The 22,843-nt window shown below is 35.9% G+C and overlaps 1 protein-coding gene across 4 annotated transcripts in view; it reads right to left on the bottom strand.

Moving 5' to 3' along the window:
• The window catches only part of Rcd1 (Reduction in Cnn dots 1), a 234,562-nt gene that overhangs the window by 160,045 nt on the left and 51,674 nt on the right, over window positions 1-22,843 (bottom strand). For all 4 annotated transcript variants that reach the window (XM_090391133.1, XM_090391131.1, XM_090391134.1 and 1 more), the window contains exons 3-4: window positions 20,102-20,260; window positions 13,748-13,922 (exon numbers count right to left, since the gene is read on the bottom strand). In XM_090391133.1, coding sequence (XP_090247259.1) covers window positions 13,748-13,922; window positions 20,102-20,260 — 334 coding nt within the window. The remainder of the gene's footprint in view (window positions 1-13,747; window positions 13,923-20,101; window positions 20,261-22,843) is intronic.

Raw genomic sequence — 22,843 nt, 5'->3', positions numbered from 1 at the left:
GTTTTTTTTTTTTTTCATTTTCTTTGGGGGGTGCAGTCCCCCTTGGTCCCTCCCCACTGGGTGCACACTGGCATGACCAATGTATCTGAATAATTAAAAAAAATACTGGGTATGGAGCTACTTAATAAGTTCATAGATATTATGCTATCCAATATTTGAAGATCAAATTGAATAGAAAGAGGCTCAAAGAAGATGAAAGGAGATTCCAGGTAGACATGCTCCAACATAAAACATTAGAAGTTACATATGAACAAATCATCCCTATGAGACAAAGATAGTCAGAGAGTGCATAATTGGAAAAGTAGGATAAGTTATAACTAAAGAAGATGAAGATGAGTTTCAGATGGAAATGAACATTGTTGAGGTTGGAATTAAGATCGCATATATTTGTCAAAGAGATATGTAAGGTTTTATTCTTATGCTAGCATCAAATTCACCTGTCTGGTTTCCCAACCAGACAGAAAAATTTTACTGTCATTTTTACAGCAAACAAAGTTTGCGCCTGAAAGTATCTTCAGGACTGGGGTAAGGTACAACACCAGGGCACTCCTTGCAAAGGTGGCGCAAGCTACCAACACTCCTATCTCAGTATCTCCCATAACAAAACACATCTCCTTGCGGATATGTCTAATGTTATGCATTAAGGGAAGAGCCACAACCCAGACTAGTTTCGACCTTTATTGAGGTCTCTTCGGTGGGAGCCAGGCCCAAGTGGAGATACCAGGCAGAAGCATTAGCAGGTCATCTCTACCTATAGGAGTTGCCAAATGGTGTGCCACCCTTTTTTAATAAATTACTCTGGATTTAGAGAAAGATGTTGAAAGTTTGGTTAGAGTATAATAAATTTAGTTTAATCCTTTATCCAAGTGTGAGCAAACAAAGTTTGCGCCTGAAAGTATCTTCAGGACTGGAGTAAGGTGGTACAACACCAGGGCACTCCTTGCAAAGGTGGAGCAAGCTACCAACACTCCTATCTCAGTAACTCCCATAATGCAAAACACATCTCCTTGCGGATATGTCTAATGTTATAGTTCGCCCACCGATTAGAGGTCCCTCGACACTTCTGCGCACAGAAAAAGGAGAATCCATTCCGATAATAAGGTAATCAGTCCATATTGTGGGATGAGTTGTTTATTATTACCGGTCGGAAAATTAACTTCTCTTTTATGATTATTGTAGTTAACTATGTTGCTTGTATAACAGTTGGAAAATTTTACCTATAAAGCACGTGATTTAGAGTGTTGGCGACCAATTCGGACGTCCTTCATTTCTTTCTCCCCTTCAGCATGAATCAACTATTCTTGGAAAGACGCGAAGCAGGGACCTACAAACGGTGGGCGAACTATATGCATTTAGAGAAGGGCCATAACCCAGACTAGTTTCGACCTTTATTGAGGTCTCTTCAGTGGGAGCCAGGCCCAAGTCTTAATGCATAACATTAGACATATCTGCAAGGAGATGTGTTTTGCATTATGGGAGATACTGAGATAAGAGTGTTGGTATCTTGCTCCACCTTTGCAAGGAGTGCCCTGGTGTTGTACCACCTTACCCAAGTCCTGAAGATACTTTCAGGCGCAAACTTTGTTTGCTCACACTTGGATAAAGGATTAAACTAAATTTATTATACTCTAACCAAGTGAAAAATAAACTTTCAACATCTTTCTCTAAATCCAGAGTAATTTATTAAAAAAGGGTGGCACACCATTTGGCAACTCCTATAGGGAGAGATGACCTGCTAATGCTTATAACTGGTATCTCCACTTGGGCCTGGCTCCCACTGAAGAGACCTCAATAAAGGTCGAAACTAGTCTGGGTTGTGGCCCTTCCCTTAATGCATAACATTAGACATATCTGCAAGGAGATGCATTTTGCATTATGGGAGATACTAAATAGGAGTGTTGGTATCTTGCTCCACCTTTGCAAGAAGTGCCCTGGTGTTGTACCACCTTACCCCAGTCCTGAAGATACTTTCAGGCACAAACTTTGTTTGCTCACACTTGGATAAAGGATTAAACTAAATTTATTATACTCTAACCAAGTGAAAAATAAACTTTCAACACGAGAACCAGCCTGTTAAGTCAATGTGTCAATTTCCACTTGCCAAAATGTCATACTTTTCATGATATTGTCTTCATATAAAGTAGTTTCTTTATACATCAATTATACCATATCAACAATACTGATTTAACTTACAATAAGCAGGCTTCTCATGACGAGGTCTTGAACTCAGAGATAACTAACAGAATGCTCAGTAAATATGATTCATTATAACCATGATTTCCGATGTCCGAAGCATTGCAACTGAAAGTTGTGTAGAAAACTGAGGAGTGTTGGTATCTTGCTCCACCTTTGCAAGAAGTGCCCTGGTGTTGAACCACCTTACCCCAGTCCTGAAGATACTTTCAGGCACAAACTTTGTTTGCTCACACTTGGATAAAGGATTAAACTAAATTTATTATACTCTAACCAAGTGAAAAATAAACTTTCAACACGAGAACCAGCCTGTTAAGTCAATGCGTCAATTTCAATTTCCACTTGCCAAAATGTCATACTTTTCATGATATTGTCTTCATACAAAGTAGTTTCTTTATACATCAATTATACCATATCAACAATGCTGATTTAACTTACAATAAGCAGGCTTCTCATGACGAGGTCTTGAACTCAGAGATAACTAACAGAATGCTCAGTAAATATGATTCATTATGACCATGATTTCCGATGTCCCAAGCATTGCAACTGAAAGTTGTGTAGAAAACTGAGGATAATGATTATTTGTAAGCATGTTCAGCTCAGCTATGTCATCCTGCTGAAGCTTTAGCATGCATTTACATTAATGATTTAATGTAAATGCATACTAAAGCTTAAGCAGGTTATATAGACTTCAGATATGGGACCACATATTTATTTAGCGTATGGCTCACACAAGAAAAGTTACTTTAATCCTTAATATATATGGACATAGTAATAGACATATGTACAATAATAAGACATAATACAGTCATAAAATAGACACTCAAGAATAGGCTACAACTGAATGTCTACGTTGATTATCCAGTCAACTGCACTTGGTGTAGCATGGATGAAGTCTGACAGATTTCCACTGTATGCACGTTGGACACATTCCGCTGTAATATGATTGTGTGGCATGGTGATCCACAGTCGCACCTGGGTGAGGCAATCATGCCCCATTTGTAAAGGTGGTCTGCACATCTGCCATGGTTGGTGCAGATTCGGTTAAGGGAAGACCAAGTTTTCCCGAAGTAGGTCAAAACCCAAAAGGTATCTGTGTTGGGTCCACTAATTCATGGAACATCCCTGTTGAAGTGTTACATCAGGACTCTTTCCACTTTTCCTTCATATTGAAACTTGTCTCTGCAAGATTTTTTGCTGTTAAGATTGGAGGGTGCCTTAACTCTAGCCTGTTTATTTCTAGGGGTGGGATATCTTCATGGATTGGAAGATTTTGGATTTCCGTGATTTTGCTGTATTCATGTAGAATAAAGGTGGATCTGCAGATGTGTGGGGTGAAATATTGCTTAGCACTGGGAGCCAGTAGGTTGGGGTTGATTTTACAGTTCCAGAAATAAGGTGCATAGTGGTATTAAGCTGGGCATCAATCAAATACACATGGGCACTGTTCAGCCATACGGATGAGCAGTATTCAGCTGTAGAGTAAACGAGGCCGAGAGCAGTGCAGCAAGCATTGTTGCTGAGGTACCCCAAGTTGTTCCACATAGTTTTTTGCAGCATATTGTTTCTTGTTTTTAGCTTAGATGCTGTGTTAATGAGATGTGGTTTAAAAGATAGTGTTCTATCCAGAGTGATGCCCAGATATGTTGGGAATCTGTTGTAGCATAGCAGTTTGTGGTTGAAGTAGACCATGAGTTCTTTGTTAGCCTGGTTATTGTTCAGGTGGAAGCATGAAACTTCTGTTTTGCTAGGATTTGGGCATAATCTCCATTTGCTGAAGTATTCATCTAGGACTGCAAGGTTGTTTGTTAGTGTATCTTCCATTGTAGTAAAATTGGTGTGTCTGGTGGCTAGAGCAATGTCATCAGCGTAGCAAAACTTCTTGGAGTCTGTATTAGGCAAATCTGCAATGTATAAGTTAAAAAGGAGGGGAGTCAGAACTGACCCTTGTGGTAGTCCATTATCCAGTGTTCTTTGTTTACTTTTATTCTCATACATACACATCTGGAACAGGCGGTTGCTTAGCACGCTATCGATTCATTTTGCTATTGTTCTGCATGGGACTGCATGGAGAAACTTGCACACTGCGCCATGCCTCCAGACTGTATCATAATAAGAGACCACATAATAAGGGGCTAAACGTGTATTTCATTGCAAAACATGCTGATTTTGGAAAATAATCTTTTCTCTGTCCTCCCTACATTTTTATTATGAAACAGCTACGTTAAATGATATTCAAGTGTGTCCTTTGGGAATGTATGATCTCTGTCACAAAACTACTTCAGAGATTCAGCTTCTCTCTCCTCTACATACCATTCTAGTTGCATTTTTTAAACAAAAATTTGGAATAATGGTTTGTCTTTAAAATTTCTTGATCAATTTATTTCTATGAGAAGTTTTATGAATTTTTTAAAAGTGTATCGTTTCTTCTTCTCTAAGCAATCAGAAGATTTATAAACTTATAAATTCTCTAACTACATTCTGAATGGTATATTTCAAGTTCTTGGCTCTCTCTCTCTCTCTCAGCAGAAACAAATTTAATACTGATATAGAAAGCTGATAAAGGCAATATGATTCAATTTGTAACTTATATTAATGGTGTTAAAACACCAAACCAACTAAATTATAAAAAAAAATGTTTATTAATCGGCTTATATTTTGCTGGATTTCAAACCAGCATCTTCGAAGCACATTACATGTTACTGTTAACATGTGCTTAAGGGTCAAAGCTGTATAACTGAGAGGAGACCTCCACATAGCCTTTAAAGGAATGCAGAGAACCAACCAGGGCTTCTGACCTAATGTCCAATCTTCACCTTCTCGTGGTGCACCACGTTGGGTATCTACCTGGATAGTGAACGAACGAGGATGGGCTGGCAATTTGGGATTTAGCCGACCAAATTGTATTCTTATTGTCTTAAACCAAAATTTCAAACGATGTACAACATGACAGAATTTCATGCTGGCTGGAGCATCACCCAGTTACACAAGGCCCCATTGTTTTCGCCAGGGAACCAGGGCAAACAGCGAAAAGTCAGCTACCAGAACAAATCCTAAAACTTTCCCCAACTCAACATTAACAGAGTTGAAGATCGGTACTATCAACATAAGAAGCCTGAATGGCAAAGAAATGGAGCTAGCTGAGGAATTGGATAAGTACCAGATCGACATAATAGGGATGACTGAAACAAAAAAGACAAAAACTGGTGAAATCTTTCTGAGCAATAAATACAAAATGTTATATTCAGGCAATGACAATCAAGGAAAAGCATGAGTAACCATAGTATTCAACACTAAATACGAGGCTAATCTTTTTGAATGACAGGCAGTCTCAAGTAGAGTGATGTGGGCTAATATCAGAATGGGGAATTGGACAATGAGACTTATTTGTGCCTATGATCCCACAGAAGGTTCTACTAAGGTAAAAGTGGAGGAATTTTTTGAGACTTTAGAGAAAGCAACTGACACAATGAAAAAGGAAAAGTTGGTCCTTGTTGGGGGATCTGAATAGCAGAGTAGGAAATGATTGTCAGACATACAAAAATATTTGGGGAAAATTTGGAGAAAAGAGCAAAGCTAATAATAATGGCAAATATCTGTTGGATTTCTGCTCAGGACAAAGACTGGTTATTACCAAGACCATGTTCAAACATAAAAATGTGCACAAATTCACATAGAGAGAAGATGCTAGGAATAAGAAAAGTCTCATTGACTATGTTATTGTTGATAGTGATGTTTTCTCCATGGTGCAGGACACCAGAGTGTACAGAGGACTTGAAATTGGAAGTGATCACTATTTAGTCTTGAGCAGGATAAAATTGAATTTCATATTGAAAAGAATAACATGTAAGAAAGTTTTAAAGTGAATAAAAGTTGAGCAGCTCTCAGATGTGAATTGTAGACTAAAATACACAAAGATTATTGAAGAAAAAATGAAAGAGTTTGAGAACAGGAATCAAACCTTGGAGATTCAGTGGCAAGCCTTGAAGAAAACCCTGATTGATTCAGGCAGAGAAGCATGTGGTGAGGTTGTCTGCAAAGATAAAAAAATCAGAACTCCCCCCGTGGACACAGGAAGTTAAAGAGGCAGTGAAGGAAAAGAAGAAAGCATATCAAAAGTTCCTGTCAAATAAGTCAGTTTGTGCTCTTAGAGAATATAGAGACAAATGCAAGAATGCCAAACACTGTGTAAAACTAGCTAATCAAAAGTCATTGGAGGACTTTGGCAAGAATATAGAAAATAAATATCAAGAAGGTGGCAAAATATTCTGGAGGTTGTTGAAGAAGCTTAGGAATATAGGAAAGAGTGCTGTAAAAGGTGTTAGAGATAATAAAGGTGACATGAAAACGGAAGAAAAACATATCCTTGAAGCATGGAGTATTTACTTTGAAAAACTGCTAAATGAAACAAGCAGTGATGATAGCACAGTGGTAAAAAACACTGACCAGGCATGCTGTCAGGAATACATATCCATACTTGAAGTAGAAAAAGTCATCAAAGGCTTGAAATGTGGAAAGGCAGCAGGAGTAGATGATATTCGACCAGAAATGCTGAAGTATGGTGGTATAAGAGTCGTACAGTGGCTGCATTGCATAGGGTTCAGAAGGCTTGGACAGAGGGACGAATTCCAGATGATTGGAGTAGAGCTCTCTCTCTAGTACCCATATATAAAAATGGAAATAAAACTGAATGTGAGAATTACAGAGGCATTTCATTACTGAGTGTTCCTGGCAAGATCTATGCAAGTATACTTGAGAAACGATTGAAAAGAATTGTGAAAGAAAAGCTTGGTGAAGAACAAGCTGGATTCAGGCCAAATAGAGGCTGTCAGAATCAGATCTTCACTTTACAACAAATAGTCAAGAAAGCATGGGAATATAACAAAAATCTGTATTTAAGTTTTGTCGATTTGGTAAAGGCATATGACAAGGTGCCATGAGAGAAGCTATTCAATACGCTGCAGTGAATGGTGTGAATGGTGCATTATATCAAGCAATACTTAGTCTTTATTTGAGTTGTAAGTCAGCAGTTAGAATTGAAAAAGTACAGGAAGATGGTTTAATGTTAAATCTGGTGTGAGACAAGGATGTACATTATCCCCTCTGTTATTCATTATCTATATGGATCACATTATGAAGGAAAGTGGTATTAAACATGATATCAAATTTGGAGATGTTAATGTCAGCTCTTTGCTTTATGTGGATGATGTTATACTTCTAAATAAATCTGCTACAAGTCTGCAAGATTCTCTGACTAAATTGAATAACTGTTGTAATAGATATGGTATGAAGGTCAGCAATAAAAAGACAAAGACAATGAAAGTAGGCAGAATCATTGCAAATGTCAACTGTGTTGTGAATGGAGAACCTGTGGAACAAGTAAAACATTTCAGCTATTTAGGCACGATTTTTACTGAAGATGGTAAATTAAATATAGAAATAGACAACAGAATCAGCAAAGCTGGTATGGTGGGAAGTCAATTGAATAAATTCATATGGAATAAGAGAGAAATTAGTCGGAACACTAAATTAGCTGTATACAAGACAGTGTTCAAACCAGTTTTAACTTATGGATCTGAGAGCTGGGTCAGAAGTAAAACACTTGACCAAAGACTAGAGACCACAGATACGAGAGTCCTGAGAAAGATTAGAGGCACGAACAGATGGCATCAATGGCAATGTCATATTAAAAAGGAGGATATTAGGAAAGAACTTGACATTGTCAACATCCAGGAATGCGTTAGCAGAGCTAATCTCAGGTGGTATGGTCACTTAAACAGAATGGGTGAAGAAAGATTAGCAAAACAAGTGTTCTCTGCCAGGTTGGCAGCAATACGACCCAGAGGAAGACCAAGATATAGGTGGATTGATACGGTACAAAGTGCCTTAGATGATAGAAATATAAGATCTGATAATGTTGGAGTCTTGACAAGTAACAGACTGATTTGGAGGAAAATTGTAGATAGGAAGTTAGTAATAATGTAATTTTTTTCATGTAGTACTATCATATCCTGTACACTCCCTTGAGGGTACATGGCAGGAATTTCATGATGATGATGATGATGTTAATATGTGACAACGAGTAAGTGAAACAATTCAAATTGTAACAGACAGAAGATCTAAAGTCCTAATTTGGTGTCCTCTAATGTTGTAAAAAAGAAATATTATAGCTAACTAAGAGCTGATTTTAAAATAAAAGTCTCCCAAATTTTTGGCAAATTAATGCAGCTATACTTGTTCAAGTTAGAAGAAAGCTTTACAGCCATGGTTGAATCTAAAAATAATCTTTGTGACCTCTTCTATAAAGCACATGGATCATATGCTTTAATCCTGTATAAAGGGGTGTCCAAAGCATGGTCTGCCAGTCCAGACTTGCCATAATAATGGTAGCAAATGTATTTTTTATGTTCTCCAAGGCAGATGTTAATAGATCTTCATGTCTACCTGTCTATCCAAGTTACAGTCACATGAAACTTCAAACTCTCCAAGGTATGCTAGGAGATGGAACTAATCCTAAGGAGAGCAGATTAGAGTTGCTAATTTAATGTGGTGTGAAAGTTATATTTCATTAGTACTTTGACTATCTTTTCAGATGTACCTCTGATATAGGGAACAGGAATAGTGGTGTTTTGTTTTTATGTGTTTGAGGAGGGGGAAGTAAAAGGGTCATGTAGTATTTTATCTATTTTGTAAGTGCTGTAGCCATTGGTGAGGAAAGTAGTGCAAAGATATTTAAATTCGGTGGAAAGAGCTGCATCATTAGAACAAATAGCCCTAACTCGGTGTGTAAGTGTTTTTAAAATAGGATACTGCTGAGCTTGATGATGATGTGATTGTTTATGTAGATAGATTTATGTTAATGACTATTCATTTTTCATAGTCTTTCATATAGAAACAAAAATAAAGTTCTGAACCTTAAAGGAGATAAAAGGATGGAAGAAAGTGAAGATGACTGGTTTATATCATGACTTTTAGAGAAAGTGACAACTAAAACCTGCAAGTGTGTTTGTGATTCTTTAAAAGGAAATGCTGCAATGTTCAAATTAAGGATTTCAGATTAAGAAGTTTATATATATATATATATATATATTATATCTCCTTTATACCCCCTGAAGGTGCATGTGAAGAATTTGATGATGAGGAAGTTTTATTTCCAGAAAGTTGGAAATAAAATTTATTTAATAAATTCGGTGGCAACTGCCCATGATCAAATAATTTCAGTGAATGAGATGTTTTAAAATGAAAAAGAGCGTGCAAAATATGTAAAGAAAATAATATATTTTGAAGGCATTTAGACGAGACCGATAATTCACTCACCACTTGTCTCTGATAACTTGCCTATGGTAATTGGATTTCTGAGCTCTGCCCTAAGAGAAGAAACAGAATCACTCTGTATAGAAGGCAAAGCATCACAAATCCAACCAATTAACCACAAATGGGAAGGGGAACATATTTCAGACCAAGGAGAATAAATGAACAAACAGCCCTGGAATTTCAAATTATCCATAAAAGATATTAATAAAAAAAATTAAAAATTGAAGAAATATATCAACTCATCACAGAGAAAATAGTCAGCACAAAAATAAATTATTAATGGTCAACACTGGAACCTTCAATGTCAGAGGTTTTTAGATGAAGTGTGAAACAATAGTACCTATGGATGTTAATGCTGTTACACAACATTTACTTCCAATTCCCACTTCTGCTAGCAAAATGTAAATACCTTCTCAAAGAGATCATCAGTAACCTTCTAGTTGTTTGGATTAAACAGAGCAAGAGATGGTGACATTTTAATTGGTACCCCAATCTTTGGCACTTTCTATAATGCACAAAGATTGGGGTACCAATTGTAAAGGGCATACAATTGGAGATAGATGGGAAAACCATTTAACTTGTTGGGTCTAATCACCCAATGACCCTAGAGAAAGAATAACCTTCCTGTCATCCATCAAACTGCTTACATGACATCTCCAACATTATTATGGCAAGATATTAGAAATGCATGAATTGCACAGAATCATGGTATGACAAAATCAGGAGAATCTCTGAATTAAAAACACTGGTATTAAATTTGCTGTAGGGACATGAGCCTAACAGACATATGGAGGAAACAAAACTACAAAAACTGGAAAATCACTTGGCTCAGTCCAGTGGCACAAACACAACTATATAAAGCTGGTCTAGTTGTGTTTGTACCAACAACTAATCTGCAATATGATGTTAACTACATTCACTAATCAACTTGATCCAAGAAACTAAAGAAACTAACATCAAAGATTATAAGCTTGTCCTACTCAACCAGAAAATCATGGATGAGGTTGTAACTTGAAACTCACCGAACCAACTTCACTGCATCCTTTTTCATTCCATCTACTTCTGTCCTTTGGAACAATCTCCAACACTCTTTGCTTTTCCGACAGATTACAACCCTCAGCTGTTCAAGCAAAATGTGAACAGATTCCTCCTTTATTTTATTCCTCTTGCTTACACACAGTACTAATGTGCTATAGGTCTTGTGGCCTTTCATGTGTGGATCAAATATATATATTAAAAACAAACTTGTTCATGATCCTGACAAATGCAGGAAACTTTCCTAAGCTTTTTAAAAGAACAACTAAGTAGTTTACACACAGCATGGAACTCTACCAGCTGGAATTAGGAAAAGTTGCTCTTCTTCAAAACAGGGATATGCAAGTTGTGCAGAAGGAATGATGTAGGATTTGTGGATCTATGGTCGGAGTTTCATGGAAAGATGGATTTGTATAATGCTGAGGGACTGCACCTAAATGATTTTGGAGTTAGGTGTCTAGAGAGAGCTTTGTTCGAGCATGCTGAAGTACAAATTAAGGAAAAACTTAAGTAATTAGGGTGGATGCAGGTGTGTGTGTGTGTATGTGTGTGTGTGTGGTGTGTGTGTTGTGTGTGTGTGTGAGAGAGAGAGAGAGAGAGAAGTCATCATAAGGAGAATGAATGTGAGAATGACCAACAGATACAGAATCTTGTCTCTCAAGCAAAAATATTGAATAGGGATAGACAATTCAGATAGTAGTAAAGGTGGCTGTGGGCCCTAAAGGAACACTGCAGTTTCTGTATACTAATGCCAGAAATATTAGAAACAAGAGGGAGGAGTTTTTAGCATTGCTTAGTGCAATCTTAACAACAGTTATAGGCATTGTGAGACTTGGCTAAAACTAGATGTAATTACAGGAATAGAATGCGAGTGGTTTAGTATTTTTAGGGAGGACAGAAAAGAGAGGATGGGGAGAGGTACTGCTGATGATAGCAGATGGATTGCTATCATCAGCAGTAATGAGTGCAAGTTGAGTGATTATTATGGAGCACTTCAACTATGGAGATATAGACTGGAAAAAGGAAGGAAGAAAGATCAAATGGCAGGAAGGAAATGAAATTTATACACCTCCTGCGATACAAGAGTACTAGACTTGGTCATAGGATACGAAGTGCTATCCATAACCAAGGTAGCCACATTGCCTCTGATTTGGGAAAGTGACAATGAGGTCTTGACTTGGGAGATTGCAAAACATGATGAATATTCTGTCAAGAAGGAGTATATGTGAAACCAGAAGGCAGTGATTATGACAAGCTTAAGAGGAAACTTTAAGTGTGCCATTGCATAAAGTCCTGCAAGGGAAAAGATTTTAGAAGTGAATGGGAGATAGTTAAGGTGAGTCTAGAGGAAGCAATATTAAATTGTACACTTAAGGAAGGTAAATCAGGTAGGAGTTAGATGGATGAATAGTATCATTAAGAATGAGCTGCAAAAGAAAATAAATTGTTGTGGAGGGTATATAATTAGAAAGGTGACCAGCAACCTCATGAACAGTACAAGGGTCAAGCAAGAAAAGTGACAAGCATGATAAGGAAGGTGAAATCAGATTACAAGAAGAAAGTAGCCGACCAGGCCAAAAGGAAATCCCAAACTTTTTTTTGTTATGTGGCAAGTAAGAAGAGAATGACTATGGAAGGATAACCTTATTGAGTGCTGATGGTGACAAGGTGACAGAAGCAGATAAAATTGTTAAGTTATTCAGTGACACTTTTCAAGGGCATATCATCCTAGTGAGGTTAATGCTGTGACATATGTGACAGAGACTGATGTGAGATCAGAGGTGGATGAATTAGAAGTTCTCAGGATATTGCAGAATCTCAATGTAAATACAGCTGGGGGTTTAGATGGGATATCAATTTGTGTTTTGCAAAAATATGGAAGGAAATTTGCAATGCCTTCGACTAGGCTCTTTAATTTAAGTCTCAGTTCTGGTAAAGTTCCAAGGGACCGGAAAGAGAGCAAAATAATTCCTTTGCATAAAGGAGGTTCTAAAACTACAGCAGAAAATTAGAGACCAATCAGTATCTCAAGAGTGGTGGTAAAAGTACAGGAAAAAATGGTCACAAAGAGAATTCGAGAATGGGTTGATAAGAATATAATGCTCTGTACAAATTTACCTAACCTTTAAATAATGCTCTCATATACAGAAAGACATATGAGGTGGTGCACTTACAACCTGTCTAAAAATTCTTGATGCAGTTGAATATAGAGCAGCTGCGCTGTGTGATGGCACCTCTCACAGACTCTCTTCAGCACTGTCTCTTTGATGGTCCATTTCTGCAATGTGACTCTTCTACAAATATTTTCAAGGTTACTGTTGAGCAGAATTAGCATCTATTATGCTCCCCTATCCCCCATTTATGCTAAACATACAACATGGTCAACAGCTGCCCAATATCTTTTTTACAGTTGAACTGCTGATTCACAAACTTGATATTCCTAGTCATCTTTTATTCCATCTACCTTAGTTCTATGGAAATGCCTTCCCCAAGTACATGCGCTGTTTTTAAAGAATCTGATTCCTGTGATGTTATACTTTCAATGTGCCTAATGCATAAGCATTAACCATTAGCTCAAGTCAATTGGATGTTTTTTGTTGTTGTTTTTTTAACATGAATACCATCCATGAAAGACTCTGATATACATTAGTATTCTGGGTGGGCTAAGGATCAATTAATCTGGAACAGTGTTCTGAAATTAAATCTAAACTCATCTAAATCTAAAACTATGTGTTAACATGGAAGAAGACCCACTGAAATCTCTCAATAAACTCACTGTCTTACATTTTAAATTTGATATCAGCACATAGCCTACACTGAGAAATGAAGTACAGTCATTACAAAATTAAAATAATAAGTCTAGGAATTATAAAACCTTCGTACCACAATGCTTGACAAAAAAATACAATAATGAAAAACTAACCATACATACAGAATAAATAAATTTAATCATATTAACGTACAAGGAATAAAATTAATATGAAAATATATTGTTAATGGAAAATTTAAACCATTTCAAAAAAATGGTTTCAATTTTTTTGAAACCATCTACTACCATCTACTGCACGTACAGTAGTAGATGGTTTCAATTTTTATTCCATTGTTTGTTTGTTTTTACAGAAAATGCAAATTATTATTAACTGTGTGTGATAAAACAATTTTTATAACTTTCTATTATTTTTTATATACACCAATATATTCTTACCCAACCAAAAGAAGCATACACTTGTCTTATCCTCCTAGCCATTTTATCAATAGCAATTCTCCTCATTACAGGTTCATTAGCTGATCCTTCATATGTTAGCCTAGCTAATTTATCAATCTCCATAATTTTCATTACTTTGCTAAAAAGTCGATTCTGAGCAGTGGTCCAACCAGTTCTGAAACAAAATTTAAAAAAAAAAGTTCTTAATTAAAAACTCCATTAAGAGAATCAAGGTCTAGTTAAAACATCCTCAAACTTGTATTGGATTTATTTATAACATCTGCACCAACATTATGTCAGCTACTACAACTACAGCTATTATGAATAGCAGAACATTTGAAGGGGGGGGTATATTCAGTTGTTTGCCAATGATTTATTTTCCTAAAATTTTCCTTTTATTCATATATAGTTAATCCATCAGGATCAGTATTTTGTTTCTAATACTCCTTTGGCAGTCAATGTTTTTAGTATAGTAATGCTGAACTTTTTTTACTTGGACAGAAGGCTAGAAGGTTATAACTACTGTCACAAAAGGGAACACGTGAATGGATTTAAACTTACAAAAGGATTTCAAACTAATCTGGAGATATATTATAAAAACACTTATTTGACACAGTTAAAAATTACAGTTTCTCAAACTTTAGGCATGATTACATTGTCACAGTCGTCCAGATTGAGATAAGAATGCTTCTGAACTTTCTTTATTAACTTTCCATGTCCTTAGCAGCAAACTCAATGACACTCTTTCTATTTTCCATTTATCAAAGCTCATCTCCCACATGTCAGTGTGTCAATAAAAATGCAATTCATCAACCCACAGAAAAAATATCAAGTGATTAAAGCACGACTAATTGGAATCTACAATTTCTCTCCTACAGACACTTTACTACAAGAAATTAGCAACATCAAAAATTTCATGTATTTAAATGGCTATGACCTTAAGGTCATTCAAAAAATAACAGACTGTTTCTACTCACACCAACAAGAAGAAAGAAGGATTGCAAGTCCATACATTGCTAGCACTTCTAAATGGTTTGAGACAGAATCTTGAAAATTTTCCAACTATATCCACCTTTAAATAAGTTAATAAACTGTGATTTGTTGTACTCAGTCATGAATAGGCTTACTCCCTTTTCTCTCCAAGTTGTATTTTCAAATTCTATGTGCCCATTCAACCTATTGTGCACTGATCAAGCTGACAGATCTGTGGAGAAGATTAATTGACTACAGTTTCACTAACTGAACCCCAAAAATTTGAACTGGATCAGTGCAATACAAAACCATTACATAAAAGCAACTACATGTACAAATATAAAATTATTCAAAGAAAATTCCAAAACACTCTTACGAAGTTGACATATTAATGACGGCGTCAGGAAGTTGTCTTTCTAAACTTTATAAAATAATGTTTATTTTTTTTTTTAATATACACCCGTGTGTGTACACACACACACACACACACACACTCAATGGACTAAACATTACAGATAACTAATTAATAGCGTGTCTATCTAACAGACTTTTTGTTATTGTTTAGACAATATGGTACCCTAGAAAATTCTCATATGCAAATGTTGTTACCTTGCTTTAGTACTGTAAGTTTGCAAGACAATTGGCTTGCAAAAGTTGAAACTGATGGATTTATGTGTAATTCTGATGAGTGAAAACAGGCATGATGAAAAATTATATTGTGAAAATACAGGAAATTCACGCAAGATCGAAAGATTGACTTCAAAATAAAAGTGGATGGTAATTTTCGGTCAACTGTCATAATTTTAGTAGAAGTTTAACTAATGCTAAACCATTAAATAAATCTATAGAGACTGCTAGTTTTAAAAGAACATCTTATGAAGAAATTATTATCATCACCACAGCTCAACAAACATGCTCACACATTTGCCTGTGGCAAATAGATTTTGCTAGCTGCTATAGCTGCAGACTGGAAAAAACAGAATATTTTTTATGTAATTTTTTAAAACAGTAACTTCTCTAACCAAGCCAAAACACTATTAATAATTTTGTGGAACTCTTATTGACTTACTAGGAGATATCATTAAAAAAAACGGGGGGGGGGTATATTTTTTGAATGTGAAGTATGGTTGTGCATAATTTGTTGAGCCTGATTATTGCTACAAAAATGAATTTACAATTTCAACATTATTCACCCAAGAAATATTAATATGGTTTCTCATACATAAGAAACTACATGGGTGGTATCTTAGCAGATCCCATCCCCTACACAAACTAAGAAATGTCAATCTCAAAGATATCTGCCATAAAAACAAAATATGTTGTTTAAAATCACCCCTCCCTCCCATTTAAGCCTTTGTTATTATGTGATCTCACCAATAAACATCGAAAACCCACTATATAGCAGTACTGTAGGTGATGACCTAGGGGTTAGATAACCTGGAAACTATTCTCTCAAGGCCAAATATGGAACTTCTTCAGTCCAATGAAGAGTGGTGGTCTCACACTAGGCAATGTAATTCATCTACAACTTAAAGACATTTGCAAAACATCTAAGTCCACAGAGGAATTCAAACCAATGGCCTATTGGTTGGTAAGCAGAAGCACTAACCACTCAACCAACCAGACCAGCAATCACTCATTAGAAAAACTATAAGTAAGGTGACCAGATTTTTAGAAAAACAAACCAGGATGAAAAGGTTTTCAGAAAGACAAATTAGGACAAAATGCAGTCCATCTGAGACTGACCATTGTGAGATACAGAAAATTTTGTCTGCAAATATCACATCTCACTCTTCGTATTCATTGTCAGATTTTATTTTCTTAATAAAACAGTTCCTTTTGTAAATCTTTATTAAATTTACTTTCCTTTTAAAACAGTGGTTCCCAACCCATGGGTTGCGACCCCAAATGGGGTCGCGAAGGGTTTTCTGTGGGGTTGCTGGGCAGTGGTGAACTATGAAAATTTTAAAAAGGGAAAACAAAAAATCACATCATCGCGTCCTGCACAGAGATTTGTTTGCCTAAACGTGTAACGATCTTTCGTTCATCCGGTTAACTTGTTGTGAGGTCCAGGTTCGTGCGCAGTTCGGTGATTGGCTCTACAGAATGTAGGCTCAGCTTGTGATTGGTCAATTCTTAGTGATACATATGCGCTGAGTCCCTAGCCTTGTTTTTTTGCGGGCGGGCAACGGTTTTTCTTCGATACCAGGAAAATTCTGCGAAATATAATAAATCGTATGTCGACACGAATTGAATGATCCCGCTTCCAGGAATCTGACACCCAGCACATCATGTTATTTCCCTTCTTTGGCCAGCCGAGCAGCCAGCCAAGAGCAAACAATCACGAGCCAAGCAGTGCTGTAAGGTCCAGACACCATAGTCGTCACTGTAGCAGCACCAACAGCTCCACGCTACATAGTTAAACTCAATCAAAATATAATCTGCAGATCAGGCTTTTCACTCGTCACTGTCCAGTGACCTGATAACACTATTTAGAAAGGTATGCAAAATTATTTTTTAATTTTTTTACGAATTAAAACAACTTAACGTCCAGGTACGGAATTTTCACATTTATCACACAAAAGCAGACATTTGAATTAGGTAATTGTAATTTCATGTAGTTGTTTTGTAACTACAATAACTGCCTGTAATGTTACGGATGTGGATTCAACAGTGTTTGATTTACAGTGTACGTTTGAAAATATTTTTTTGAAATAAATGTTTTACGTAACTTTATTGTCTTCAATAGTATTTCTTATAAATTCAATAAAATAAATGGTTTTTTAGCCAGTTTTTTTGCTAATTAATTGGGATCTTAAGTATGAAAGTGCAAATAAATGTTTTTGCTTTATCTTTACTTTTAATAATTATTTCAACTGTTTTGTTACATTATTTGTGTGCATTTGTATTATATTATTTAAATGGTTTCAAATATAATTTTTATATTTTTAGAAATCCCTCTACATGGAAAGAAAACATATATATTCAGAAGATTTTTTTGAAATATGGTTTTACTTACTTGAATAACAATGGAATAGTGAAGCCACAATGCGTTTTGTGCAAAGTTGCTCTCAGTGCCATGAGTCTATGAAACCGTCAAAACTCTTACGTCACTTACAGGTTGAAGCATTTTGAACATTCTAAAAAGATTTAGAGTTTTTTCATCGGTATGAAACTAGTTGCAAACATGAGAGACTCGATCAAACAGGAATCTTACATCAAGAATAGACAGCATTACTGCAAGCATCATATGAAGTAGCATTGGAAATTGCCAAGCAAAAAAAACTTCACACAATTGGAGAAACACTCATAAAACCCAGCATGCTGAAGATGGTAAAGTTAATTCTTGGGGTTTCCAGCAAAGTAAAGATGCAACGAATATCTCTGTCTAATAATACTATTCAAAGGGGTATAGCAAACATGTCCATGGACATTAAAGAGCAGATTTTGAATGTCATCAAAATTTCACCATTGTTTTCTCTTCAAGTAGATGAGTCAACTGACGTAAGCTAATGTTCTCAGTTGCTTGTCTTCATTAAATATATTCATTCAGAAGGCATCAAAGAAGAGTTACTATTTTGTAGTGTACTTGAAACTACTACAAAAGGAGAAGATATTATGGAGAAGATAAATAATTTTTTTGTGACTGGAGGACTAGAATGGAAAAACGTCTGTGGGGTTTGTACGGATGGTGAACTCGCTATGCTTGGGTCTAAGTCTGGTTTTCAGAAAAGAGTAAAAGAACTTGCTCCACAAGCAAAGGGAATCCACTGCATGATTCACCGATATGCTTCTGCCTGTAAGACTCTTCCAGCTCCCCTGCAAGAAGCACTTGATTCGGTGATCAAAATTGTAAATTACATCAAATCTGGAGCTCTTAACAGCCGTCTGTTTAAACAGCTATGCAAAGACATGAATGCTGATCATGAGGTTCTTTTTTTCTATACTGCTGTACGATGGTTATCAAAAGGAAATGTGGTCAATCATTTTTTCGAGTTGAAAGAAGAAATCAAGTTATTCCTGGAAGTGCAAGGAAAACATGAACTTGCAGCCTATTTTAATGATGAAGCCTGGTTGAGAAGAATTGTTTACGTAGCAGACATATCAGAACAGCAAAATAGGCTTAACCTGAAACTCCAAGGAAAGCAAACAACTATTATTGAATTTCAAGATTTCATAAAAAATTTTCCCTGAGCTGACAGAAGAAGCTGCTGCGCTGGTACGAAATCCATTCTCTGCTTCCCTTGATGTCGCCAGCATCGCCGATGAAGCACAAGATGAATTCTTGGATCTGCAGAACGATTCCTTGGCACGCAACTTATTTAATGAAAAACTGCTGATTCAATTCTGGTGTGCTATGTATCGGTCATATCCAAACGTCACCGGCTCGAGTTTTACTTCCCTTTGTTTCTACATATCTCTGTGAGAGTGGATTTTCAACGCTTCTTCAATTGAAAACCAAAACAAGAAACAGAATAAATGTAGAGAATGACATTAAACGAGAATTGGCATTAACGAAAACTCAACCGTGAATTTTTAAGCTTGTTAATGAGTTACAATTTCAATCATCACATTAAATGTCATAAGTTAACATTATTTTAAATTATATTATACTGAAAAATCTATTTTTGATGCGTTTTCATTTACCCTATTAAAAAGCCTATTTTTAATGTATTGGGGTCACGGGTCACTTTGCCTCTATAAAATGGGGTCGCAACTCGAAAAAGTTGGTAACCGCTGTTTTAAAAGTAATATAATACACTGAGAAAATTTTAAAGTTATAACAAAGAAGAAATTAAAAGATGTTTCCTAAAAATACTTACAGTTATTGCTCATAAGGCAAAAAAAATTAATATTATTCAGTCTAATTGTTTGGTTCATAGACTGTTACATATGCTTATAAGCTTGGAAGCACCATTTATTAGAAATAAATAAATAAACCGACTTGTAGAGGAGTGATGTAAATGCTACTATTTTCCTGTTTCTTATTGATATCTTGTGTTTGAAAGAAAAAAAATTTCATTATTTTAAAATGTATTTGAGAAGATCTTACTTTTTTTATTGTACATATTATTAGATGAAACTGGAAGCTTGTGGGACATGACAAATAATGAAAAACCAGTAATGTCCAGTCAAACAGGGTATATGGTCACATTAACTGAAGGGTTCAAAAATCACATGATACCCTCTCTAATTATCACATTACATTCTTAAAAATGCATTGAATTTTGATGTAGCATAAGAAATTTTAACACAATGACTAAAATGAAACATTTATTATAATCATTTTAAATCAAATTTCAACCATATAGGTTGCATGTAAAAAATCAATTAAGGCAAAAAACAGAAAACATGAATAAGAGAAGCACAGGGTCACCTTACTTTTTAAGATTTTCCTCCCAGTCGAATGAAGATTCTTCTGAACGAGTAGCATGAACAAAGCGTTCACATTCATTCATTACAGCTCTGGATTTAATATTGTCATATGGTGGTAAGGGTTTTGGAGGAACAGTGCTCACATCAATTAAGACATCTGAATCACTGTCAAAAGAGGGGAAAATTAACAAATAAACAACAACATTAGCTTTTTACTAAAAATAAGGTAAAGAAGAAATTAAAAATGTTGAAAGTTTATTTTTCACTTGGTCAGACTATAATAAATTTAGTTTAATCCTTTATCCAAGTGTGTGCAAACAAAGTTTGCGCCTGAAAGTATCTTCAGGAGTGGGGTAAAGTGGTACAATCCAACGAATGTGTAATTTTTTCCATTAAAAAATAACAACTGAAGAGACCTCAATAAAGGTCGAAACTAGTCTGGGTAGTGGCACTTCCGTTAATGCATAACATTATACATATCCGCAAGGAGATGTGTTTTGCATTATGGGAGATACTGAGATAGGAGTGTTGGTAGCTTGCTCCACCTTTGCAAGGAGTGCCCTGGTGTTGTACCACCTTACCCCAGTCCTGAAGATACTTTCAGGCGCAAACTTTGTTTGCTCACAATTGGATAAAGGATTAAACTAAATTTATTAAAGAAATTAAAAATAATTCCTAGTACATAAGAATTTCAGTTTCATGCTACCTAATTAGTGCTATTTACATATACTAAACTACATAATGTTCAACACCTCATGCAATGAATGGGTTGGTTTCATTGGTTGGTTAGTTTGGAGTTTAATAACGCAAGGACAACAAAAATCATATTGTGCAAAACCAAAGGCTACAGCAGTACTCAAGGTAATAATAAACTGTAATAGACTGCTAAATTAGTAAATACCATGTTATGTACAAAAAAATCAAATAAAAAAATAATTAATTAATTAAGCAAAGCAGTATCCATAAGTAAATAAAATTTATAATGAAATGTGTATGTATAAATTAATTCCTTTTAAAATGTTAAAAAAAAAAACTACATGCAATTCATCTTAGTCTGAACATAAGATCTGCTTGAGTGCATGTGACTCAGCCAGAGTGGTAAAAAAAAGTTCATTCCTTTCTCATGTGAAGTGCTGGCACTCCACCACAACATGACAAATGATGAGATGCATACTGCATTGCTCACACATAGGTGAGGCATTAACTCTTAGTAAATAAGAATATGTACCGGGGAGCCTCTATAGCTCGGTTGGTTTACACATGCCCTTTTGTTGGTAAGATCTGGATTTGAATCACGTCCATGATGTGAAGAACCCATATCAAGTATTTTCAATCATATAGGTGAGTTAACAGATCTCATATAGAGATGGAGGGTTTTCCCTTCTGGAAACTGAGATTTTTTTGGTCACTTATTCCATTGGATTTGGTTCAAACACCTGAAAAGTAAAGTGTGAGTTTATGCATAAGCATAAATCAGGAAGGAAGGAAGGAAAACAACTATGATCTATGCATAACCTAGCAAGGACAATTTCCTCTCCTCTGTTTCTACAAGGGTACTCTGAAGAGTTCTCGGCCTAATAATGTAAAACCGAATTTATAATTTCAAAATTATTTTTATTTTTCAACATAATCTCCCTTAAGACTAATACATTTATTCCAGCGATACTCTAGTGCCATTATCCTGTCCCTGTAGTGGTTCTCAGTAAGATCTGCAAAATACCCCTCTACAGCTGCAATCACCTCTTGATTCAAAGAAAAATGCTGACCAGCAAGGAAGAGTTTTAGTTTAGGGAAGAGATAGAAGTCAGAGGGAGCCAAATCTGGGGAAGGGAAGATGCTCCAACAATTCATAGTGCAGATCCCTTAATTTTCCCATTGCCAAAACACTTTTGTGGCAGGTGCATTGTCCTGATGAAAGATGATTTTTTTCTTCTGCAAACTGGGTCTTTTCTCACGAATTTTTTCGTCTAGTCTGGTTAAAAGATTGGAATAATATTCCCCAGTTATTGTTTTACCCATTTCAAGATAATTAATAAACAAAATGCCTTTAGCATCCCAAAACACCGATGCCATGACCTTTCCTGCTGATGGAACTGATTTTGTCTTCTTTGGCAATGAACAACTGGCTTCTGTCCACTGTTTTGACTGCTGTTTGGTGTGTAATGGTGAATCCAAGTCTCATCCATAGTAATAAATCGATGCACAAAATCAGTTTTATTCTTGTTAAAACGTTCCAAGCACTGTTCAGAGATTTTCATGCGAGTGTGTTTTTGATCTGCTGTCGGCAAGCATGGCACCCATCTTGCGCAAAGCTTTTTCATTTGCAATTCTTCATGCAAAATATATCCTACACGTCCTTTTGAAATGCCTATAGTCTCAGCAATGTCATGCACTTTGACTCTCCAGTCATCCAATACCATATCCAGTCATTATCATGTACTTGATTAATGATTTCTGGTGTTATTACACTTTTTGGAGATCCTTCACCTGGATCATCTTCAAGGCTGGTACAGCCACGTTTAAACTCTGCAGCCTATTTCTTGAAAAAAATTTTCCTGAAAATTTCTTTCAAGAAATGGGCTGCAATTTCAAGAAATTTCTTTCAAGAAATGCCCACAAACTTTCCTGAAAGTTGATGGGCACTCTTCTGCTTCGTTTTCATTTCACGAAAACGAATCAGAAGAGTGCCCATAAACTTTTATGACCTTCGAATGAATTTCTTTTGCTGTTAGACCTTCTTTTACAAAG

This window comes from Typopeltis vanoorti, chromosome 4 (genome assembly GCF_054136105.1).
Source record: "Typopeltis vanoorti isolate ZY-2024b chromosome 4, IOZ_Tvanoo_1.0, whole genome shotgun sequence".
Classification (NCBI taxonomy): domain Eukaryota; kingdom Metazoa; phylum Arthropoda; class Arachnida; order Uropygi; family Thelyphonidae; genus Typopeltis; species Typopeltis vanoorti.
The sequence above is the reverse complement of the archived record's forward strand: the minus strand, read 5'-3'. Positions and strand labels throughout refer to the sequence as shown.